This window comes from Bos indicus, chromosome 13 (assembly GCF_029378745.1).
Source record: "Bos indicus isolate NIAB-ARS_2022 breed Sahiwal x Tharparkar chromosome 13, NIAB-ARS_B.indTharparkar_mat_pri_1.0, whole genome shotgun sequence".
Lineage (NCBI taxonomy): Eukaryota > Metazoa > Chordata > Mammalia > Artiodactyla > Bovidae > Bos > Bos indicus.
The window spans coordinates 77,215,194-77,236,684 of NC_091772.1; the positions used below are offsets into that span (position 1 = coordinate 77,215,194).

The 21,491-nt window shown below is 36.9% G+C and overlaps 1 protein-coding gene across 1 annotated transcript in view; it reads left to right on the forward strand.

The window, feature by feature from the left end:
• Nucleotides 1-21,491, forward strand: part of CSE1L (chromosome segregation 1 like) — a 35,113-nt gene that overhangs the window by 4,417 nt on the left and 9,205 nt on the right. The window contains exons 2-15 of the mRNA XM_019972548.2: nt 4,456-4,551; nt 6,897-7,039; nt 9,271-9,372; nt 9,444-9,589; nt 9,924-10,014; nt 11,599-11,706; nt 13,150-13,242; nt 15,400-15,567; nt 15,673-15,802; nt 16,610-16,675; nt 17,090-17,292; nt 17,728-17,812; nt 18,898-18,959; nt 21,188-21,324. Coding sequence (XP_019828107.2) covers nt 4,461-4,551; nt 6,897-7,039; nt 9,271-9,372; nt 9,444-9,589; nt 9,924-10,014; nt 11,599-11,706; nt 13,150-13,242; nt 15,400-15,567; nt 15,673-15,802; nt 16,610-16,675; nt 17,090-17,292; nt 17,728-17,812; nt 18,898-18,959; nt 21,188-21,324 — 1,625 coding nt within the window. The 5' untranslated portion in view covers nt 4,456-4,460. The remainder of the gene's footprint in view (nt 1-4,455; nt 4,552-6,896; nt 7,040-9,270; nt 9,373-9,443; nt 9,590-9,923; nt 10,015-11,598; nt 11,707-13,149; nt 13,243-15,399; nt 15,568-15,672; nt 15,803-16,609; nt 16,676-17,089; nt 17,293-17,727; nt 17,813-18,897; nt 18,960-21,187; nt 21,325-21,491) is intronic.

The window sequence follows — 21,491 nt, forward strand, 5'->3', positions numbered from 1 at the left end:
TCTGTAATCCCCCAAACACACATGCTGCCTTGTGTAAATCCCAAAAGGTAGAATAATTTGCATGTAGTAAAGACTTTTTTTTTTTTATTTCATATATACTGGTGTAAACGGTTTTCCTTGGCAACAGCAAACTTTCATGTTTTCATAACAGATTCAGCATTTCAACACAGAAAAAAGAACGGGAAATAAATTGATTAAATCACTGCTTTCCGGCCTGTGTTCCATAATAAAATGGTTCTGTGGCCAGGCTCTGGGTTCTTGAAGCTTTTAAAGCGCATCTCCAAAAGAGGGTGAATATGATGCATAGCATTTTCCAAACCTTTGGTGTAAAAAACAGGAAGAGTTGCTTCTCAGTGAATTGTGTGTGTGGTTGAGTGGAACTCCATAGAGTGGTTTGCCCTGTATCAAAGGAAGTAATATATATAAGTGGTGGAGTCTACCAAATCAGCCATCATGTTGGCTTCCCTTGTGGTAAAAACGAGCATGTTGAGGAGAATACAGATAGCTTCAAAGATTGGTCTCCTTAGAAGGCTGTGGTTTCTGGCTCTGGAGGAGTACTCTTCACAACCTCAGCATTAGCTGTAGCCCTTTATAAAGCCTATTAATCATTTGTAATATATTAGATGTGGATTTTTTTGGTCAGTCATAGCATATTCTGTGATTTATATTTAGTTTTAAGCTTTAAATATTTGAAAAGTTGCTTTTTATTGAGATATAATTAAGATGTAACATTAATTTCAGGTGCACAACATAATGGTGTATATATTGTGAAATGATCACAATAAACCTAGTTAATTAACGTTCATCATCACACATAATTACAAATATATTTGTCTTTTTTGTTCTGAACTTCTAGGATTTACTGTCCTAATAACTTTCAAATATACAGCACGCTGCTATTAACTGGAGTCTCTGTGTCGGACATTACATCCTCCTGATTTATATATTTATTTTGTAACTGGAGATTTGTACCTTTCTACCCACCTTCATCCATTTGCCCCTGCCATGCAGTCAACCACCAATCTGTTTGTTTTTTTTAACCAATCTGTTTGTTGTTGTTTTGCCATGCCCACCAATCTGTTTTTTTTGTTATTGTTTTGCCGCATACCACAGTATGTGGGACAGATAGAAGCCATGCCCCCTGCATTGGTAGGCAGAGTCTTAGTCACTGGACCACTGAGGAAGTTCCCTAATCTGCTCTTTTTATCTATGAATTTTTGTTTTTAAGATTCCACATAGAAACATGATCATGTGGTATTTCAGTTCAGTCCTGTCTTAACTCTTTGTGACCCCATGGACTGTAGCATGCCGGGCTTCCCTGTCCATCACTAACTCCTGGAGCTTACTCAAACTCATGTCTATCGCGTCAGTGATGCCATCCAACCATCTCATCCTCTGCCATCCTCTTCTGCCTTCAGTCTTTGCTAGCATCAGGGTCTTTTCCAGTGAGTCAGTTCTTCGCATCAGGTGGCCAAAGTATTGGAGTTTCAGCTTCAACATCACTCCTTCCAATGGATATTCAGGACTGATTTCCTTTAGGATGGACTAGTTGGATCTCCTTGCAGTCCAAGGGACTCTCAAGAGTCTTCTCCAACACCACAGTTCAAAAGCATCAGTTCTTCAGTGCTCAGCTTTCTTTATAGTCCAACTCTCACATCCATACATGACTACTGGAAAAACCATAGCTTTGACTTGATAGACCTTTGTTGGTAAAGTAATGTCTCTGCTCTTTAATATGCTGTCTAGGTTGGTCATAGCTTTTCTTCCAAGAAGCAAGCATCTTTTAATTTAATGGCTGCAGTGATTTAGGAGCCCACAAAAATAAATTCTGTCACTGTTTCCACTGTTTCCCCATCTATTTGCCATGAAGTGATGGACCAGATGCCATGATCTTAGTTTTCTGAATGTTGTGTTTTAAGCCAGCTTTTTCACTCTTCTCTTTGACTTTCACTAAGAGGTTCTTTAGTTCTTCTTTGCTTTCTGCCATAAAGGTGGTGTCATCTGCGTATCTGAGGTTATTGATACTTCTCCTGGCAATCTTGATTTTAGTGTGTGCTTCATCCAGCCCAGCATTTCACATGATGTACTCTGCATATAAGTTAAATAAGCAGGGTGACAATATACAGCCTTGACATAACTCCTTTCCTGATTTGGAACCAGTCTGTTGTTCCATGTCCAGTTCTAACTTTTGCTTCTTGACCTGCATACAGATTTCTCAAGAGGCAGGTCAGGTGGTCTGGTATTCCTATCTTTTGAAGAATTTTCCACAGTTTGTTGTGATCCACACAGTCAGAGCCTTTGGCATAGTCAATAAAGCAGAAGTAGATGTTTCTCTGGAACTCTTTTGCTTTTTTGATGATCCAGCGGATGTTGGCAATTTGATCTCTGGTTCCTCTGCCTTTTCTAAATCCAGCTTGAACATCTGGAAGTTGATGGTTCATATTCTATTGAAGCCTGGCTTGGAGAATGTTGAGCATTATTTTGCTAGCGTGTGAGATGAGTGCAATTGTGTGGTAGTTTGAACGTTCTTTGGCATTGCCTTTCTTTGGGATTGGAATGAAAACTGACCTTTTCCAGTCCTGTGGCCACTGCTGAATTTTCCAAATTTGCTGGCATATTGAGTGCAGCACTTTCACAGCATCATCTTTTAGGATTTGAAATAGCTCAACTGGAATTCCATCACCTCCACTAGTTTTGTTCGTAGTATTTTTGCTTCCTAAGGCCCCTCCAGGATGTCTGGCTCTAGGTGAGTGATCACACCATCATGATTATCTGGGTCATGAAGATCTTTTCTGTACACTTCTTTTGTGTATTCTTGTCACCTGTTCTTAATACTTTCTGCTTCTGTTAGGTCCATACCGTTTCTGTCTTTTATTGTGCCCGTCTTGGCATGAAATGGTCCCTTGGTATCTCTGATTTTCTTGAAGAGATCTCTGCTGCTGCTAAGTTGCTTCAGTCATGTCCGACTCTGTGCAACCCCATAGACAGCCTCCCAACCAGGCTTCCCTGTCCCTGGGATTCTCCAGGCAAGAACACTGGAGTGGGTTGCCATTTCCTTCTCCAATGCATGAAAGCGAAGACTGAAAGTGAAGTCGCTCAGTCGTGTCTGACTCTTAGCGAGCCCATGGACTGTAGCCCACCAGGCTCCTCCGTCCATAGGATTTTCCAGGCAAGAGTACTGGAGTGGGGTGCCATTGCCTTCTCCGAAGAGATCTCTAGTCTGTGGTATTTATGTATCATTTATTTCACTTGGTATACTGCCCTTAGGATCCGTCTATGTTGTCACAAATGGCAGGGGTTTCCCTTTTTGTGTGTGGCTGGATAATCCTCCATTCTGTGTGTATACTACGTTGCGTTATCCATCGATGGATGCTTAGGTTGCTTCCATGTGTTGACTGTTGTTAATAGCGCTGCAGTGAACAGCAGACAGTGGGAGTACAAGTATCTCTTCTAGTTAGAATTTTCATTTCCTTCAGATAAATACCTAGAAGTGGAATAGCTGGAGCATGTGGTAATTCTGTTTTTAATTTTTTGAGGAACCTCCATACTTACTTCCAGAGTGGTTGTACCAGTTTACATTCCCACCAACAGGTACCAGGGTTTCCTTTTCTCCCCATGCTCGCCAAATGCCTGTTATTTCTTGTCTTTTTTATTATAGTCGTTCTAACAGGTACGGGGTGATAATCTCATTGTGGTTTTGATTTGCATTCCCTTGTGTTTAGTGATGTTGAGCACCTTTTCATATTGTCTTTGGGAAAATGTCTGTTTAGTTCCTCTGCCCATTTTTCAGCTGGACTCTTTTTTTCTGAGTTGTATGAGGTTTTTTTTTTTCTTTTTTTTTTTTATGTTTTGGATATTAATTCTTTATCAGATACGATTTGTGAATATTTTCTCCTATTTAGTATGTTGCCTTTTCATTTTGTTGATGGTTTGCTTTGCTGCGCAGACATTTTTAGTTTGATGTCATTCTGCTTGTTTATTTTTGCTTTGACTTAGCTTTTGTGTGGAAAGTTGCTTTTTAATTACAACTGCAGCTGTCATCTTAGGAACCCAAAATTACCTTCCCAGGTGCAAATTCTCAGTATATAGTGTGTTGTCAATACCTATGGCTGCATGTTGTACACAAAAGAATTTACTCTAGTTTCTTTAATCTCAGAACTCAATGGGATCCTTATTTTATTGTGGGTTTTTAAAAAAATCTAATAATTCATATTTTTAACCTTTAGTTTGTGATATGTTTTTTCTTCTGTATCTCAAAATTGTCTCATCACTGATTCAAAAAAGCCCGTCTTCTGGAACCTTGTCTTGGCTAAGAATAAAGCTTATAGGTGATACCCAGAGCATATCAAGTAGATGACTTTCAGAGAGGGGGACATCCAAAATGTAAAATGATTCTCTTCTGTACATCCCTGTGTCCTCATGTGATCAATTACTCAAACCTCATTTTTGTTTTAGGCTCAATGGCAATGGAGCTCAGTGATGCAAATTTGCAAACACTAACAGAATATTTAAAGAAGACTCTTGATCCTGATCCTGCCATCAGGCGTCCAGGTAAAGTGAATAAATACTCTCTTGTGGTTGATTTATTCTTAAAGGACAGGTGAGAGAAACCTTTGTGCAATCTGTTTGTAAAATTTTAAAAAGAGATTAACACTTGAATTCTTAGGCATAGTTTATTTTGCATTTATAACATATGGCAGTGGGTTTTTTCCTTCTTTGTTTGTTGTGTTTTTGTTTCTTGAGTAAAATAACTTTTATCCCTTTTGGAATAAAAAGGACTAGTAAGTTTAGGATGCTTTGTTCATTGACCTTCCTGAAAATCCCTACACCTTCCTGTTTTAGAGATACAATAATCAGAGCATAGAGGTAAGAGTTAACTGCCTTAAAAGTGATTAAGTGAATGAAACTAGGTAATCCCCATGTTGGGTTTAATTAATATTTTAAGACCTAGGGTTCCTCCCCTTCTCCTCCTCCCAGATTTGACCAATTTTCATTAGAGATTTAGTGTAAGCTTAAAATTGCAAACTTGAATGCCTGTAGGAGTTGCACATGAAGGTAAAAGCCGGGGGTGAGGGGGCAGGCTGCGGGGTTAACTGCCTTGGTTAAGGGACAGATATTATTAATATTTGGAACCATCTAACTCGGGGGGATTCAAACCAGTCTTGCAAGATCAGATTTCCAGCTTTGCTTGAAAAATAAGGATACTTATATGAAGCGTTCTCATTTTTAAATGATAGTGATTAACATCAAAAACTTTTGAAATAACACGCAAACCAACAAACTACTTCTGGGGGCCACATGTGTCTTGTGGGTAGTACGCTAATGATCCTTGTTGTAAGCCATATTAACCAGAAATGCTCTTAATCTACTTCTTCAGAATTTACTGATGTGCATTCTCATAAAGAGGATTTTGGAAGCATTCCATGAAGACCCAGATGAATGTGTGCACATATGTGTTGTATATTATATATAGTATATATTATATTGTTGTATATTATACATGTTGTATATAATATGTTGTATATTATATATAGTAAATAGAATTATTTGTTTATTATTTACATGTTAATGCATCCATCCTAGTCTAGAAAGGCTTTTGTGATTTCTGTGAGGGAAAATTGTGATTTTCCTGTTAGTGCTTAAAGAAGTAATTTATTCTTGGATAAAAGGAAATTAATGGTTCTAAGACTTCCCCAGAAAGCCTCTGCCAACACTGTTTAATGAAAATTATTTTTAATAACTGTGTCTTTGTAAGGTGGAGGTGCTGTTGTTTTATGAATCCAGGACAAAATGTAGGAATAAATTGATGTTCTGATAAGAGTTGCAACCATACATTTCACAGGGATTGCCGGATATGAAATATTGACCAACCAAATATTGAAGCAACCAAAGCTTTCTATAAAACCATGTAAACCATAGTGTGTCCCCTCTTGAAAAATTTTTTTCAGTTCAGCATTCTTTTTCTTTCAAGAAACACATGGTAGACACAAAGCAGGGAGGGTTTGAGGGTGGAAGTTAAACTCGGGACTTAATTTGGAAAGAAGGTGTTAAATCATACTAAATTGTAGAATAATAGATGCTAACCGCTGACCTTTTCAGTAAGTATTGAAACCTTGGACTGGATGCTGCCTTAAGAAGCTTAAGATAGGGAAAAATTGGAAGTGCTATAAATCATCATGGTCTGATCTGTAACCCAGGAGATTTATTATCCCTAACTGTAGTATGAGTTTAAAATATACGAGTAAAATCTTTGTATAAGGTTATTGCTGATATTAGAAATGTTTAGTTTGAAAGGAATACTCAGAGCTAGTAGGATAGAATAAGGACTGGACTAAAACTTTTTCAGTGATGAAATCCGCTAGCCGTGTGATCTTTGACAAGCTTACTTAACCTCAGTGGCCTTGTCCTTAAAGTGAGGGTAATACTACCTACTTCTCTGGGCAGTAGTGACAACGTAACAGATGGGAGTCAAACATCAGACCCATATGGTTAATAATAATATACATTAAAATGAATCAACAAATTTAATCTTAGTCACAGTCCTATAAAAGAAATGTTACTACCATTACTAATAGTACTCATAATAATCCTTCTGGAACAAGACAGGGTATATGACTTTTTTGCCCTAAGGTCACTTACTGTCTCTGAAAAGCAGATTCTCCTTCACATGAGGTGATCATCTGATCAGGCCACTTCATAGGTTTGTGAGATGAGTTAATGGATGGTAAAGTGATCTGAAAACTGAGATACTATGTAAATTTAATGTAACATCATGTACAATCCTAATCTTTCCATTTGTTGATGCTTCAGTCAGAAATATACATAGTTCACATATACATACAGTCTTAAGATTTGGTTTTAATAACATATCTTCTAACATGGGTATTGTTTTCCAGCTGAGAAGTTTCTTGAATCTGTAGAAGGAAATCAGAACTACCCATTGTTGCTGTTAACATTATTAGAAAAGTCCCAGGATAATGTTATTAAAGTGTGTGCCTCTGTAACATTCAAGAACTATATTAAAAGAAATTGGAGAATTGTAAGTATTTTATGAGTGCCTAGTTTAAGACCCTGCATGTTTAAAAGATTTATATGTGCAGTGTTCCTGAGTGATTCGGACACAGATTAAAGATAAAAAACAGGACCCTCCTCACCAAATATTAAAAAGTCAAACCCAAAAACATACAAAAAGTATAAAAATACCATAACCAAGTGAGATTTATCCCAAATATGCATGGCTGTTTCAGCATTCAAAAACCTATAGACTGAGAAAACGTAAATCATATTATTATTTCAATAGGTGCAGAAAAAGCCTATGTCAAAGTCCAACATCTGTTCATGGTTAAAAACAGTAGATTTGAAATAGTGGGGTCTTTCTCAGCATGATAAAGACTGTGAAAAAGCTATAACTAATATACATAATGGTGAGAAACTTGAAACCTTCCCACTAAGGTCAGGTGCAAAACAAGGCCACTCTCGCCACTCCTTTGCAATATTTTGTTGGAGGTCCTTGATAATGCAGTAGGTAAAGGAGTATGCCATTTGGGAAGAAAGATATTTTTAAAACTGTCTTTGCTCACAGAGAGTTCCCGTTTTATTTAAACTCATATTGAGTCAGCTTCATAACCTGGGCTGCTCGAGAGAGTGAGACTTTGCTTTAACCTCCAATTTGTGTTCTGTTGTTGTTGTTTTGGTTTGTTTTTTTGTTTGGTCGCGCCCTGTAGCATGTGGGATCTTAGGGATCAAACCCGTGCCTCCTGTATTGCGAGCATGGAGTCTTAACTACTGGACCGAGAGGGAAGTCCCATGGTTGAAATTTAACTTTAGCTCTCTGCTGAAGAGACATTATGTGGAAAGTTACACAGTCTAAATGAATAATTGAAGCAGTTTCTATTGTGGACAAAGAAAAATTACATAAAGCTGGAAAAACCACATTTTAAATATATATATATATATATATATATATAATATGTATAATGCACTTGAAGTTTTTGGTAAGGGATTTGTCCTCTGTCTTGGATATGGAAATATTTTCTAATTATAAGGTGAATCTTAATATGCTGCAAGTTTAATGGGGGCTTTCCAAGTGGCTCAGTGGTAAAGAATCTGCCTGCTGAGCAGGAGATGTGGGTTCGATCCCTGGATCAGAAAGATCCCCTGGAGAAGGAAATGGCAGCCCATTGCAGTATTCTTGCCTGGGAAATCCCATGGACAGGAGCCTGGCTGGCTACAATCCATGGGGTCACAAAGAGTCAGACATTACTTCGTGACTAAACTGCCACCACTCCAAGGTGAATCTTACTGTGCTATAAGTTTAATGATCAGTATAAAATTATACATTGAGAAACAGAAATGGGTATTTTCCCTAGCTTAGCTTTTGACAGAGATTCTAAAATTGGGGGTGGTTTTGCCCATCCGGGGGTATTTAGAGATTTTTTGGTTGTCACGGAGGATGGGGGGTGTTTCTGACAACTCGTGGGAAGAAGCCAAGGATACTGGTAACCATCCTACAATGCACAAGAATGACCCCCACAACCAAGATTTATCTGACCCAAAATGTCAGTAATGGCACGGCTGAGGTAAACCTGGGTTAGGATAAAGAAAAAGGGAATGTTTTTAGTAATAATCACATTTAGAAGGATATTAAAGTTGACAGAAATGGTCAGTTTTTCTAAAAAATCAACTTGACATCTGCTTATTCACTGAGTCTCTTTTCTTCATTCCATAGAAGAATTTAAAAATAGTAAAAACTGTTCTTAAACTTGTGTAGTCAAGTGTTCTCACATGTAGTGAAGAAATGAGTTGGTGAATTTTAGAATGTTTAAAAATCCACGCGTCTACATGTAGACATTCAAGCCCCCTCTGTCTTGATTTATAAAACTAGTGAGACTCAGAATCTCTTTGGGTGATGTAGTCCTGGTTGCATTTGAATTGGTAACGGTCAAGAAGTTTTCACTGACTAGACCTTTCTTTAACTTAAGGTAATGATCAAATTGAGGATGAATATGGGCTGAGTAGCATATATCTATGAAGATTTTAACCACATTTTGGTTAATGATCATATAGAACTGAGATTCTCAATTGACATCAGAGAGTCAGAGAAGCTGATTATTAAAGAAATCTGTGACCCGTTCATACAGAAGAAAGGCCCTGTCTTCTTCTGTTTTTCTTAGGAAACCAGGAAATAAGAAATGGTTCTGTTTTATCTACAGATGCGTACAGTCATGGCTATGAATTTATGTTACTTGCTCATTAATGTTTTGCTTTTAGGTTGAAGATGAACCAAATAAAATTTGTGAAGCCGACAGAGTAGCCATTAAAGCTAACATAGTGCACTTGATGCTTAGCAGCCCGGAGCAAATTCAGAAGCAGGTATGTGAGGCCCTGCGTGTTCGGGGCTTGTTTGCAGAGGTTTCTCTGACTAGTCTCTCTCCTGCCCCCAGTTAAGTGATGCTATTAGCATTGTTGGCAGAGAAGATTTCCCTCAGAAGTGGCCTGACTTGTTGACGGAAATGGTGAATCGCTTTCAGAGTGGAGATTTCCATGTTATTAACGGAGTCCTTCGTACAGCACATTCTTTATTTAAAAGGTATTGATGTGTAAATTGGTATTTTAAAAATATTTTTTTCAGGTGTTTTTCCTTGTGTGTATTTTTGTGACTGTTGTCATTCTTTTATGATAATTCTAGAATAAGAACAGAAGCCTCTCAATTCATTATCATGTTTATTTCTTACTAAGTGTAGGGTTTTAATTTCATGTTGCCCTATTACTTGCAAAATACCTGGTCTTGATAAACTGTGCTTGAATTCCCTTTTTATTTCAGAAAGCTGTCTAGCCATAGATTTTTGTCTAATCTAGCCTTGAAAACCTAAAGTCAGTTAACAAAAATTTGTGGATTTACCTATTTTACATTGATTTTTTAGATATCGCCATGAATTTAAGTCAAACGAGTTATGGACTGAAATTAAACTTGTTCTGGATGCCTTTGCTTTGCCTTTGACGAATCTATTTAAGGTATACAATAACATTTTGGTGGTATTTTTTAGTTAACATTTTAGAGCACTTTAATATTTGTATACATTTTAAGAGATTGCTTTGAAAGCTTATTTGATAGGTCATGGTTTAGAGCAACATTTCTTTTGAAAATTTTCAAACCTATATCTAAATAGAGAAGATGGTATAGTGAATTCCTGTGTATTGACTGCACAGGTTTAACAAGTTGCTAGCATTTTGTTTCTTTTTACTTTGTTTTATCTTTTTGATTTTGTATGAATAGTTAAAAGCAAATTCCAGGCATCATAGTATTTCACTCAAGTATTTGTGTATCTCTAAAGGAATAGGTCTATATTTTGATTTTACTGTTTATGAAATTTAATTTATATACACCATTGTATAGTACATAAGCAACTTCCCTAAACATGTTCTTCATCTTTCTGAGAATCCTTTAAGATTGAAAAAGAAGTAATGTCAACCTTTTTTTTTCCCCCCGATAAGGAAAGAGGAGTGTTTAGTCTCACAAACAATAAAAAGAACCATGCCTCAGTAGTTTTTCTAACTCAAGAAAAGCTGCTCATTTCCTGTTTTCAAAAAGGAAAGGTTGTGTGATTGTCACAGCTTCTAAATTATAGAGTATGCACAGAATTTTTCATGGTTAGGATATCTTACTGATGGTACATTCTTATTTTCAAAAATAAAATTGGACAAATGTGATCATTTTTTTCACCTGTTGGATTGGCAGAGATTTTTTATTTCTTTTCAGTGACGTTAAAAGTTTTAGCCAGGAACAGGTAGAACTGGTGGGGGGCATCTTTTAGCCAGAGTGCACTGAAATGAACACTCGTGTCCTCCCCGTCAGATTATAAATGGTACTAGCTTTCTGGAGTTTGACACTTCAGTGAGAAAACCATAAGATTCGTATTTCCTGACTCCAGGATATAGTTAGCAACATTTGTTGTGTATGTTTTACATAATAGACGTGCACAAATTACCAAGACCTTTTATGTATATCTTCGCATTTGATATATATTAGATAGGTATTATGCTTAATTACAGATAAGGAGATGGGGGCTCTGAAATAACTCAGAGTCATGCTCATTGTGAGTAAGAGTCTGGGTTGTATCTAGATCTGTCTGGCTTCCAAAACCCTTACTCACAGCATACCATTCTGCATTGGTAATAGTTCTAGAATCTCAAACTCAGAAAACTAGAAGTATGTGCACAAAGTTTTGTAGATAAACTTGTTTATTGCAGTTAGAATAACAAATAGTTGCAAACAACCTAAAGGCCAGGTTGCAGGAAATTATTTAATGAACACATATGAAGACATTTAATAGTTACATATATACACAGAGGAGAATAGAAGGATCTAGTCCAAAATATTAACATTGGACTTTGCAGTAGTGTTATTATGGACAGTTTAAAAATATATCCTTTAAAGTATTTTTCAAAAATCTTAAATGAGTGCACACTACTATTTAAAAGCCAAATTTTGGAGAAGATATATAAATATTGAGTTGGCCAAGGGGTTCAGCATAGTACAAGGCTTTTTCACTAAGGTTTATGATACACTAAAGCCATCTTCCTAAATTCTTTTCCAAGGCCACTATTGAACTCTGCAGCACCCATGCAAATGATGCCTCTGCTCTGAGGATTCTATTTTCTTCCCTGATCCTAATCTCAAAATTGTTCTACAGTTTAAACTTTCAGGTAAGTTTTATTTCTTGGTTTTGGTTCTTATTCTTTGATGTCAAATGTAAAGTTTTTCACTTGATAAAGACTTCTTTGCTAGCACTGATTTCACCTCCCGCCCAAAGAATAAGTATTAGTTGTTTTGTTTTCTCATTCCCTCCACTTTTAACTACAAATTGTGTTCTATTTTATAGTAGTTCCTAGACATGCTAGTGGGTGGATATATAGAAAAGTAGCATTCTCTTAGTCTGGTAAGTTAGGGAAACCCCACATCCTAAATGACTGTTGGAGTGTCATCCTATATTCTGTTTTACTGAAGACACAGCACATTTCCAAGCCTTCCTCTAGTTCGTTTAAGTGGGTGTTTACGCTGGGGGAACCATGTTTTGATTAGAGGCCTCTAGGTAGGTAATACCAAAAAAAGCTTATAGCTTTTAATGAAAGCTTATCTGGGAGACAAAACAGTGAAGAAGCAGGCTTGGGAAAGTGTAAGAACCGGAACCTCTGTGTTTCATAGGAAACACAGCTACAATCTTCGAGTAGAAAATGCCTGGTCACTCTGTTGCTAGTGAGGTAGTGGCTCCAGTCTTTGTTTCTGTTCTTGCGTCATTACTTTAAATAAGAGTTGGGGCTTCAGGACAAGAAGGAAGTCTTACTGGTACAGATTCCTATACTGAGATTTAAGAGGAAGGATGTGGCCTTTTCGTTGACTTTAGCCAGAGCCAAGTACCAGACTTGATCCTCCCAACATTACTCTCTCACAGTGGTAGGGACAGCGTTCCTGAAGAGAATAGATAGAATGAATAGGAGACAAATAGCCCAAAATGGCATACCTTCATCCGTGTCCAGCTGGACAGCAGTTTGAGAAATTCTTAAAGGATATCACTGGGTTTTTGGTTTGTTTGTTTTTTTTTTTAACACCTTTGAATTCTGCTTCCTAGAAGTCGGGTAGAATGAGGTGCTTAATAATTTGTTAGTCACGGAAGCCTAAGTAGGAAGGAGGCATAATCTTTACCCTTGGGGGATTATTCCTCATTAAGAGGGCAGTTCTGTGCCATAGGAAATCAGTAACTATCAGCCAGGAAGCCTGACTTAGTGGTCATCTTAAAAAAAAAATGCAGTAATTCAGAAAGGAAAAGAAATGTATTGGTAATCACTGTGTTGTGTAAGGAAAGTCTTTAGCCTTAGCTTGACCTTAAAGGAATAAGTAGATTTACATTGGGACAGGAAACAGGCGGCATCATTTGTGATTGAAAGCTTACGGAGACGGTCAGAATAGTTTACTCAGCTGCCAGACCCAGCTGGAGCAGCGAATTCTTGTCAAAGTAGATATTGGTTGACACAGCTGAGAAATGTGGACTTGAATCTATAGGCATGTGGAAAACATTTGCCGTTGCGGGGAAAACTTACTGAAATATAATTATTTCAACCCGGAGTCTCAAGTCACCATTTATTCTTTAGGATCTCCCTGAGTTTTTTGAAGATAATATGGAAACTTGGATGAACAATTTTCATACCCTCTTAACATTAGATAATAAGCTTCTACAAACTGATGTGAGTACTATTTATTTCCTAAGTAGGCTTTTTTAAACTAAGAGTTATTTGGAATACAATATTAAATGTCAGTTGTATCTCGGTATTTTTAAATGTTGAAAGAATTATTTGAGTACCTCTGAGAATATTGGAGGGAGGATAGTTAATTCTTCAGAAAAATGAAAGTTATTTGAGAACATTTAGCATTGTGGTTCCTTATAATTTATTTACTCTTGCATCGTTAATAGATAAAATTCTAAGAATGCAAGTGAAATTTGATAATGTGGGGTGTTCCACATTTGATTATTTATAATGTGCAGAATTACTCTTATAATACTGACTTATGTCACAATTTATAGGTAAGGCTATTTTATTACATTATTGAAAGTAAGTCTTCAAGAATATTCACATTGTGAGCATTTTATGAAATAGAAAATCACTTGTCATTGAAGATACTAAGAAAACTTCAACCTTTGTAATAACAGCCTCTCTTGAAAAAGTCATCTGCAGTGCGGGAAAGAGGGTATATGAAAGTTTGTAATGTGTGTAAGTTTCTGATCTGGGTTTTGTAAAAAGTGATTTTCAACATAATAACGCTTCTTCTGTGTTACTTATTTGCTTGTTTATTATTATATTTATGATTTACCTCTTTCTCAAGAAACAAAAAAAAATGTAAAAGGTGATATAGTAAGAATACTTCAACACCAGATAAAAGTTACAATTGATGATGCAGATCTGTTTGGGGAGTGGTATACAGAGGAAGAATATTACTGTGGGTATACAGCACGTTTTACCTGAGATTTACAGAGGATGCAACCAAGAAAAATAATTCCTTCAGTCCACTAGGGAGAAACCAGTCCCTCAGAAAACAAGCTTGTCTTTACACTTAAGTCTAAAGGAAGTTTCTCACACAGGATTCTTAAGGGAGCTGTTTGCCCATTTAACTGTGTGTCATAGGTGTGTAGCATCCCTGATATTTATGGTTTGAGGAGCTGTACTTTTTATCTCTTCTCAATTTGAGTTCTTTGGCACATAATATAGCTCAGAAAGTATTTGTGGATTGCTGCTATATGTCTTAAGGATTATTCTGTTAGCCACTGTCATGGTTGCGAGTGGGGCTGGCAGACTTTTCCTGTAAAGAAAGGTCCAGGTATTTTGGACTTGGGCACTATGTGCTCAGCTCTGCAGTTGTAGTTGAAAGCGGCCATGGGCAATACTATAAGTTGTATAAATGAAAACAAAGGATGAGTGTAGCTGGGTTTTAATAAAACTGTGCTTCAGAAATTAGGCAGCAGGTCGACCCCTGCTTTAGGTGGTTGTTTAACATTTTACAGTAAACGTGAAGTGTTAGTCACTCAGTCACGTCCGACTCTTTGCGACCTTCTCCAACATTTTATAGGGCTTCCCTGGTGGCTCAGACAGTAAAGCGTCTACCTGCAATGCAGGAGACCCAGGTTCGATCCCTGGGTTGGGAAGATCCTCTGGAGAAAGAAATGGCAACCCACTCCAGTATTCTTGCCTGGAAAATTCCATGGACTGAGGAGACTGGTAGGCTACAGTCCATGGGGTCGCAAAGAGTCAGACACGACTGAGCAACTTCACTTTCAGGTGGCACCGTAGTAAAGAATCTGCATGCCGATGTAGGAGACCTGGGTTTGATCCCAGGGTCAGGAAGGATCCCCTGAAGTAGAAAATGAAAACCCATTTCAGTACTCTTGCCTGGGAAATCCCCTGGACACAGGAGCAAACCTATTATTTGTGAGAATGTTATAGTATTAACTTATGAGGAAGAGAACACATTTTAATATATTTGAAAATGAGAACCTTTTGAGAGATAGTAAGACTATGTTAGAAGTGGAAGTGTGAAATGATTGATGTTTATTACTCAGGTTTTTTAAGGAATATATTATTTTCAATTTAATACATAAATATTTTGTAATTCAGCAACCAGAAGAAAGGGCTTTAACTTGAAAACTTTTGATAACTGTTCTCATTGATGAATAAATAAGAAGCATTTTCATATTTTATTTATTTGAAAGACCAGGTGAACACATTTGCAGTGGCATAGATGTGTTTACAGCACTTTGAATTTATAATTTTTGAAGACTCTGGCGACTCTCCATGTTTATGGTAGCATTGAAGTTGTATGTTTGAGTTTTCTGTTTTCTCTTATGTGAGGATGAAGAGGAAGCAGGCTTACTGGAGCTCTTAAAATCCCAGATTTGTGATAATGCTGCACTTTATGCACAAAAATACGATGAAGAATTTCAACGGTACCTGCCTCGTTTTGTCACAGCCATCTGGAATTTACTAGTTACAACAGGTCAAGAGGTTAAATACGACTTGGTAAGATGATGGTGGAGACAAGTAATTAAGGCATCCCCTCCCTCCCCCATGAAGCAAATGGTTCAGTTTGCTCTTAAATATGCTTATTTTTGTGTTTTATTCCAGTTGGTAAGTAATGCAATTCAGTTTCTGGCTTCAGTTTGTGAGAGACCTCACTATAAGAATCTCTTTGAGGACCAGAACACGCTGACAAGTATCTGTGAAAAGGTTATTGTGCCTAACATGGAATTTAGAGGTAATTGTAAAAAGCTTTTTCAGGAGATTAATTAAAAGCTCATTTTTTAAAAGAGTGTATTTAAGAAGTCTTCTCTGTGTTGCTTTTAGTAACAAATTCAGTCTACGTTTTATTGGATTTAGTATTTAACCAAGGCAAAAGCTATTTTTGAATAGCTGACTTGAGACTAGAAGTGACTGATAACTTTTAAATACAGAATTGAAGCCCAGCTAGTTCATGCTTTAAGGTTAAAATAGTCCTAAGAGACTATTTGTACAGAATGTCTTTCTTATGAGTAGGAAGAGCAGACATTAGATCATTCAGTCTGGAACAGAATGAGGAAATAAAAGTGTAACATGGGGTTCTATTTCCTTTCCTTTTCATAAAACCATATTTAAAGGACAGATCTTTATTCTGATACTGTCCTCCTTATTTTGGTGTTGAAGTGACTTTTCTGAAATAATGGTGATGGTAGTGGTTAGGCTGTTGTTTATTGTCTTTACTTGTCAGAATAAAGAGCTGGCCTCCCTGTATTGATCTCCAGCACTTGTGAAAGTTGGTGATAAAGTGCAGTTCTGTGGACGCTCACATTAAAACAGTGAGCCTGTCTCACAGTTGTGTAAATTACCTGTTACCTATGCTTTCAGGGTAGCATTTACTGCTCTAAGAACAATTAATAAGAATATGTGAAATAGTCATTGGTTGGGAAAGAACACTTTGCTGCAAAACACAGTGGTTCCACATGCTCTTCTGCATACCCAACTGTAAAGCTAGAATGACTTGCCATGTCTTGTAAGAGGTGATCTGAATGTCATCTTGCTTTTGCAGCTGCTGATGAAGAAGCCTTTGAAGATAATTCTGAGGAGTACATAAGAAGAGATCTGGAAGGATCTGGTATGTTGATTTTTAACTGTTGGTCTCTTAGGAGCCAGTGTTAAAGTTGCGCTTTTTTTGAAAGATTCGGGGAAGTAAGGGAGTCAGGGTAAGCGGGTCATTTCAGTTGTCTTTTTCTGGAGAACTGTTTTCCTTCTTTAACTTGTGCGTGGTAGAAAGCAGCCCTTATATGAGCTATATCAAAGTATCAGATGGTGAATCATTTGTCTTCTCTTTTTTTATATACTTATTAGTATTTATCATACTATGATCTTTTAGTTTCATTATCATTTTTTTGTTTGTGGGGAGAGAATTTTTTTTCATTGTTTTTTGTTGCTTATAGCTATCAGATGGCAATTTGTTTTCTTATAAACTTAATCAGTTGGTTGGTGGTTGCTTCTTTCTCCCATGATGTATTTCCCTTTGATTTTGTAGATATTGATACTAGACGCAGGGCTGCTTGTGATCTAGTTCGAGGATTATGCAAGTTTTTTGAGGGACCCGTGACAGGAATCTTCTCTGGTTATGTTAATTCCATGCTGCAGGAATATGCCAAAAATCCATCTGTCAACTGGAAACACAAAGATGCAGCCATTTACCTGGTGACATCTTTGGCATCGAAAGCCCAAACACAGAAGGTAACTCTTTTCAGTTTATTTTTGTTTCCAAAACATAGTTGTCCTTTAGCACAGAAGTCAAAAAGAAGTGATATATTTCTGGTTATATAGCCTACTCTGCTAGATAATGTGTTCTGATTAGAATTCATAGTCTCCAGAAATGACTTTATATTGATTTATTAGTTACATGTTTCTCATAGACCAAAGTATAGATGGTACATTTGTTTCTTTAGGTGAGACTCAGTATAAGAAACTTGCTAAGCTTAAGTTTAGCTGTTCTTTAATTTAGGGAAGTTTCTTTATTATCTTTTAAACCAGTCTTATTTTATATGTAAGTAGTTTATGTTTTGAAGTATTTATCTCCATCTTTAACCTGGTTTTCTAAAGCTGCCTAAATTTCCATTGTGGTAGATTTATACAGGTAGTTCATGTTACTGTTATGAATTTGTTTTTTAGCATGGGATTACACAAGCAAATGAGCTTGTAAACCTCACTGAATTCTTCGTGAATCACATTCTCCCTGATTTAAAATCAGCCAATGGTGAGTTGTGAAATGTTTTTAATACAACTTAACAGTGTACCTGTAATTCTTACGTGCACTGTTATTTTAAACTACCAAATGAGTGCTGTCGTGGCTCTGTATCATTCATGATACTGAAAACAGTGGCTCCTATCCTTGCAGTTACTTCTGTCGGATAAAATTTCTAATGGGTGCCTTCAATCTTGCCCAGGTGAAATTAACTTTGCCTAAAGAAAATGTTGTTTATATAGAAGGAAAATAGAAACAAGTGAGACTGAATTGTCATTCAGCTTTGTTACCCGAATAATTTCACACTAGAAATCATACTTTGGTTTTTGTTTTCCTTCTTTCTCATTTAAAAAAAAAAAGAACTCTTGGGAATTCCCTGGCGGTCAAGTGGTTGGTACTCTGTGCTTCACTGCTGATGTCCTGGGTTCAGTATCTGGTCAGGGAATTAAGAGCTCACAACATGGCCAAAAATAAAATAAAACTTGAAAAAAAATGAACTCATAAAAATGGAAGTAAGTTTAAAGCAGTTGAGACTAATAGATGCTCAGGATACTTCCATATGTTTATGAAAGTATGTTAATCAAGACAGACAGACATGTAAAGTTGTGGAGACTTAAAATCACTGCACAGCGGGCATAACATAGAGGACTCCCTCGTCACCTTCACTTCAAGAGCTTTGACAACTGCCCGATACTCTGTCCCTTTCACTAGTCAGCGTGCTTCCCCCTGCTCGTGTAAGCTCATCTGGAGAGGCCTGCTCCTGATTCAGAATAGCTTCGGTTCTGGGAAGAGATACTGTCATTATTTCCTGTGGCCCAAATCATTTTTGTTCAATTACATAAGTAACGTATGTTCCTTTGTAGTGAAAATTAAAGGTAAAGGTGAAAAAACAGAATTATTCATAAACTTACCCAAGTTAATAGTTGTGTGGTGGATCGTTATATAATTAACTTGACATTATATAACTTAAATATAACTTGACGTTATATAATTACTTGACATTTGCTTCCCAGAACCATGTTTTTAAAATCTGATAATATTGTGACTGATTTGAGAGTAGCAGTTAAATAACTGTGACTTTTTATTTCTTTTAATAGTAAATGAGTTTCCTGTTCTTAAAGCTGATGGCATCAAATACATTATGATTTTTAGGAATCAAGTAAGTAGCTTTTCATTTATATGTTACATGCCACTTACTCTCTTAAGAGCTTTATTGTATGCCAGCTTCTCTTCCCTTCTACTGTGCAGTCATATTTGATATCCACATCTAACAAAATTAATAATATCTTCTTAAGAACTTAGGATACTAGGCCTTGATTAATTTTTCTCAGCTTCTCAAAAATACTGTTTACACATTGCTTACGGTTGATATGTCTCATGTCCCTTAGTTTATAACAGAGGGGTCCTTCTTCCCCTTTCCTACGCACCCTCCCCTTTTTTTGTAAAGAAACCAGTCATTTATCTTGTAGAGTTTCTCATTCTACCTTTGGCTGATTGCATCCTCAGTGGTATAATTTACCCCTGTTCCTCTGTTCCCTGTATTTCTAATGTGAGGTTAAGAGTGATGATCACATTTTTTGAGATATAGGTAACCTTAATATAGAATTCACCATTTTTAAATGTATACTTGTGTAGTTTTTTAATACGTTTATTCTTTTGCACAACCAACATTACTGCCTCATAGGTTAATTACCAGTTTGAATAGGGAAAACGGGATACATGTTTGTGTGTTTTTCCCCTTTATAAGTTCAGAGTAGTGAGTTTGGTGCCTTACCAACCTCCAGAGGACAAATGGAATTTATTTTTTGACTCTCTAGTGTCATCTTCCGGAGAAGGCAATGGCAGCCCACTCCAGTACTCTTGCCTGGAAAATCCCATGGACGGAGGAGCCTGGTAGGCTGCAGTCCATGGGGTCGCTAAGAGTCGGACATGACTGAGCGACTTCACTTTCACTTTTCACTTTCATGCATTGGAGAAAGAAATGGCAACCCACACCAGTGTTCTTGCCTGGAGAATCCCAGGGACAGAGGAGCCTGGTGGGCTGCCATCTATGGGGTCACAGAGAGTCGGACACGACTGAAGTGACTTAACAGCAGCAGTGTCATCTTTGGCCAGTAGGGGTACCATTATGTAGGGTTTCGTTTCTTCTTTTTTTTTTTAATTGGAGGATAATTGCTTTATAGTATTGTGTTGGTTTCTGATGTACATCAACATAAATCAGCCATAGGTATACATACGTCCTTTCCTGTGTCTTCTTGACATAAATTTAGTAACTTTTTAGCAGCTTATTTTCTTTCATATATGACAATATTTCAGGTTCATCTTGTATATTTCCTGTCCCAGACCTGAGTTTGCTACTCTTATAGGTGGGAAATGTTATTTAGAGACCATAATCTAGATGCTGGGGAAACTGATTCTAGGCTTTTTCATGAAGATACCTGGGAAATCACCAAAGTAATACTGCTGAGTGCCGTTTGATTTCTTTGTGCATCTTATATCCTTAGCATATTATCCTATTGGATGGATAGTCAAGAAATAACTGTTTAAAACAACTTGAAATTATTCTGCATTTTTGCCACTAACTTGATAAATAATTAGATTCCCACTTTGTGGGGTTTTGTTTTTTGGCGGGAGGCCTGAGAAAGGTTACTGTCCATGCCTCCAGAGTCAGGCGGGCTACATTCAGAAAGGTCTAGCTTTCCTCCCTGTTCCTTCTCTCTTCCTGAAGGTAACCATTTTTTACTGAGTTTTGGTTTATGTTTCCATTATTTAATTTTGAAAATATAACCTAAAATTGTCCTATATCTGTTTATATATTTCCTGCTCTCCTACACAGGAGAGTATGCTAAACAGTTTTTCTCCGTTTTTTTCTTTTTTGGCTATACCACATGGCTTGTGGGATCTTAGATATTCCAAAGTTTTAGAAGTTTTTAACGAAGAGTAGTATGCTTATGTTTATGCCTCCCTTCTCCACTTTGTTTTTTGAAGAAGAGAAAGTGAGGCACAAAGAACTTGATTTTTCTAAGAAACTTCCTAGTGGGAAGTGTAGTTCCTAAGAGGAGTTAAATCAGTCTGCTTCTCCATGATTTTTTTTTTACCCTTAAGTCATAGTTTCATGCTCAGAGCAAGAGAATTGATTGGAAAAGTGAATGTGAGTTGAACCGTTGTGTGGAGGAAGAAGTTTTGATTTCTCACCCATATCATATCATCTCCAATATAATAGTAGCTGGAAATTAGAATCAGATTCTGATTTCTAAAATTAGGTTCTGACTTCTTAGAGTCAGCAAAGCACTCTCTTCCAGTTGGCTTTTACTCAAAGATGGCATCAGTAAGTTACGGCATATATTGTTGGCATGTATATGGCATATATATTGTTGTTTTTTTCAGGTACCAAAAGAGCATCTTTTAGTCTCTATTCCCCTCTTAATCAATCATCTTCAGGCTGAAAGCATTGTTGTTCATACTTACGCAGCACATGCTCTTGAGAGACTGTTTACTATGAGAGGGCCTAACAGCGCCACTCTGTAAGTATTTGATGTGTGTATTTTTTCATCTTGGGGTGTAGACCATCAGTACTGGTTAGAGATAGCTCAGTGTATTCATAATTTCATTAGAAGTTAGAAAAATAAATGTGAATATTTCACTCATTTATACTGTGTCTCATTCCGAAAGGATTTGAGACTGCATGCCA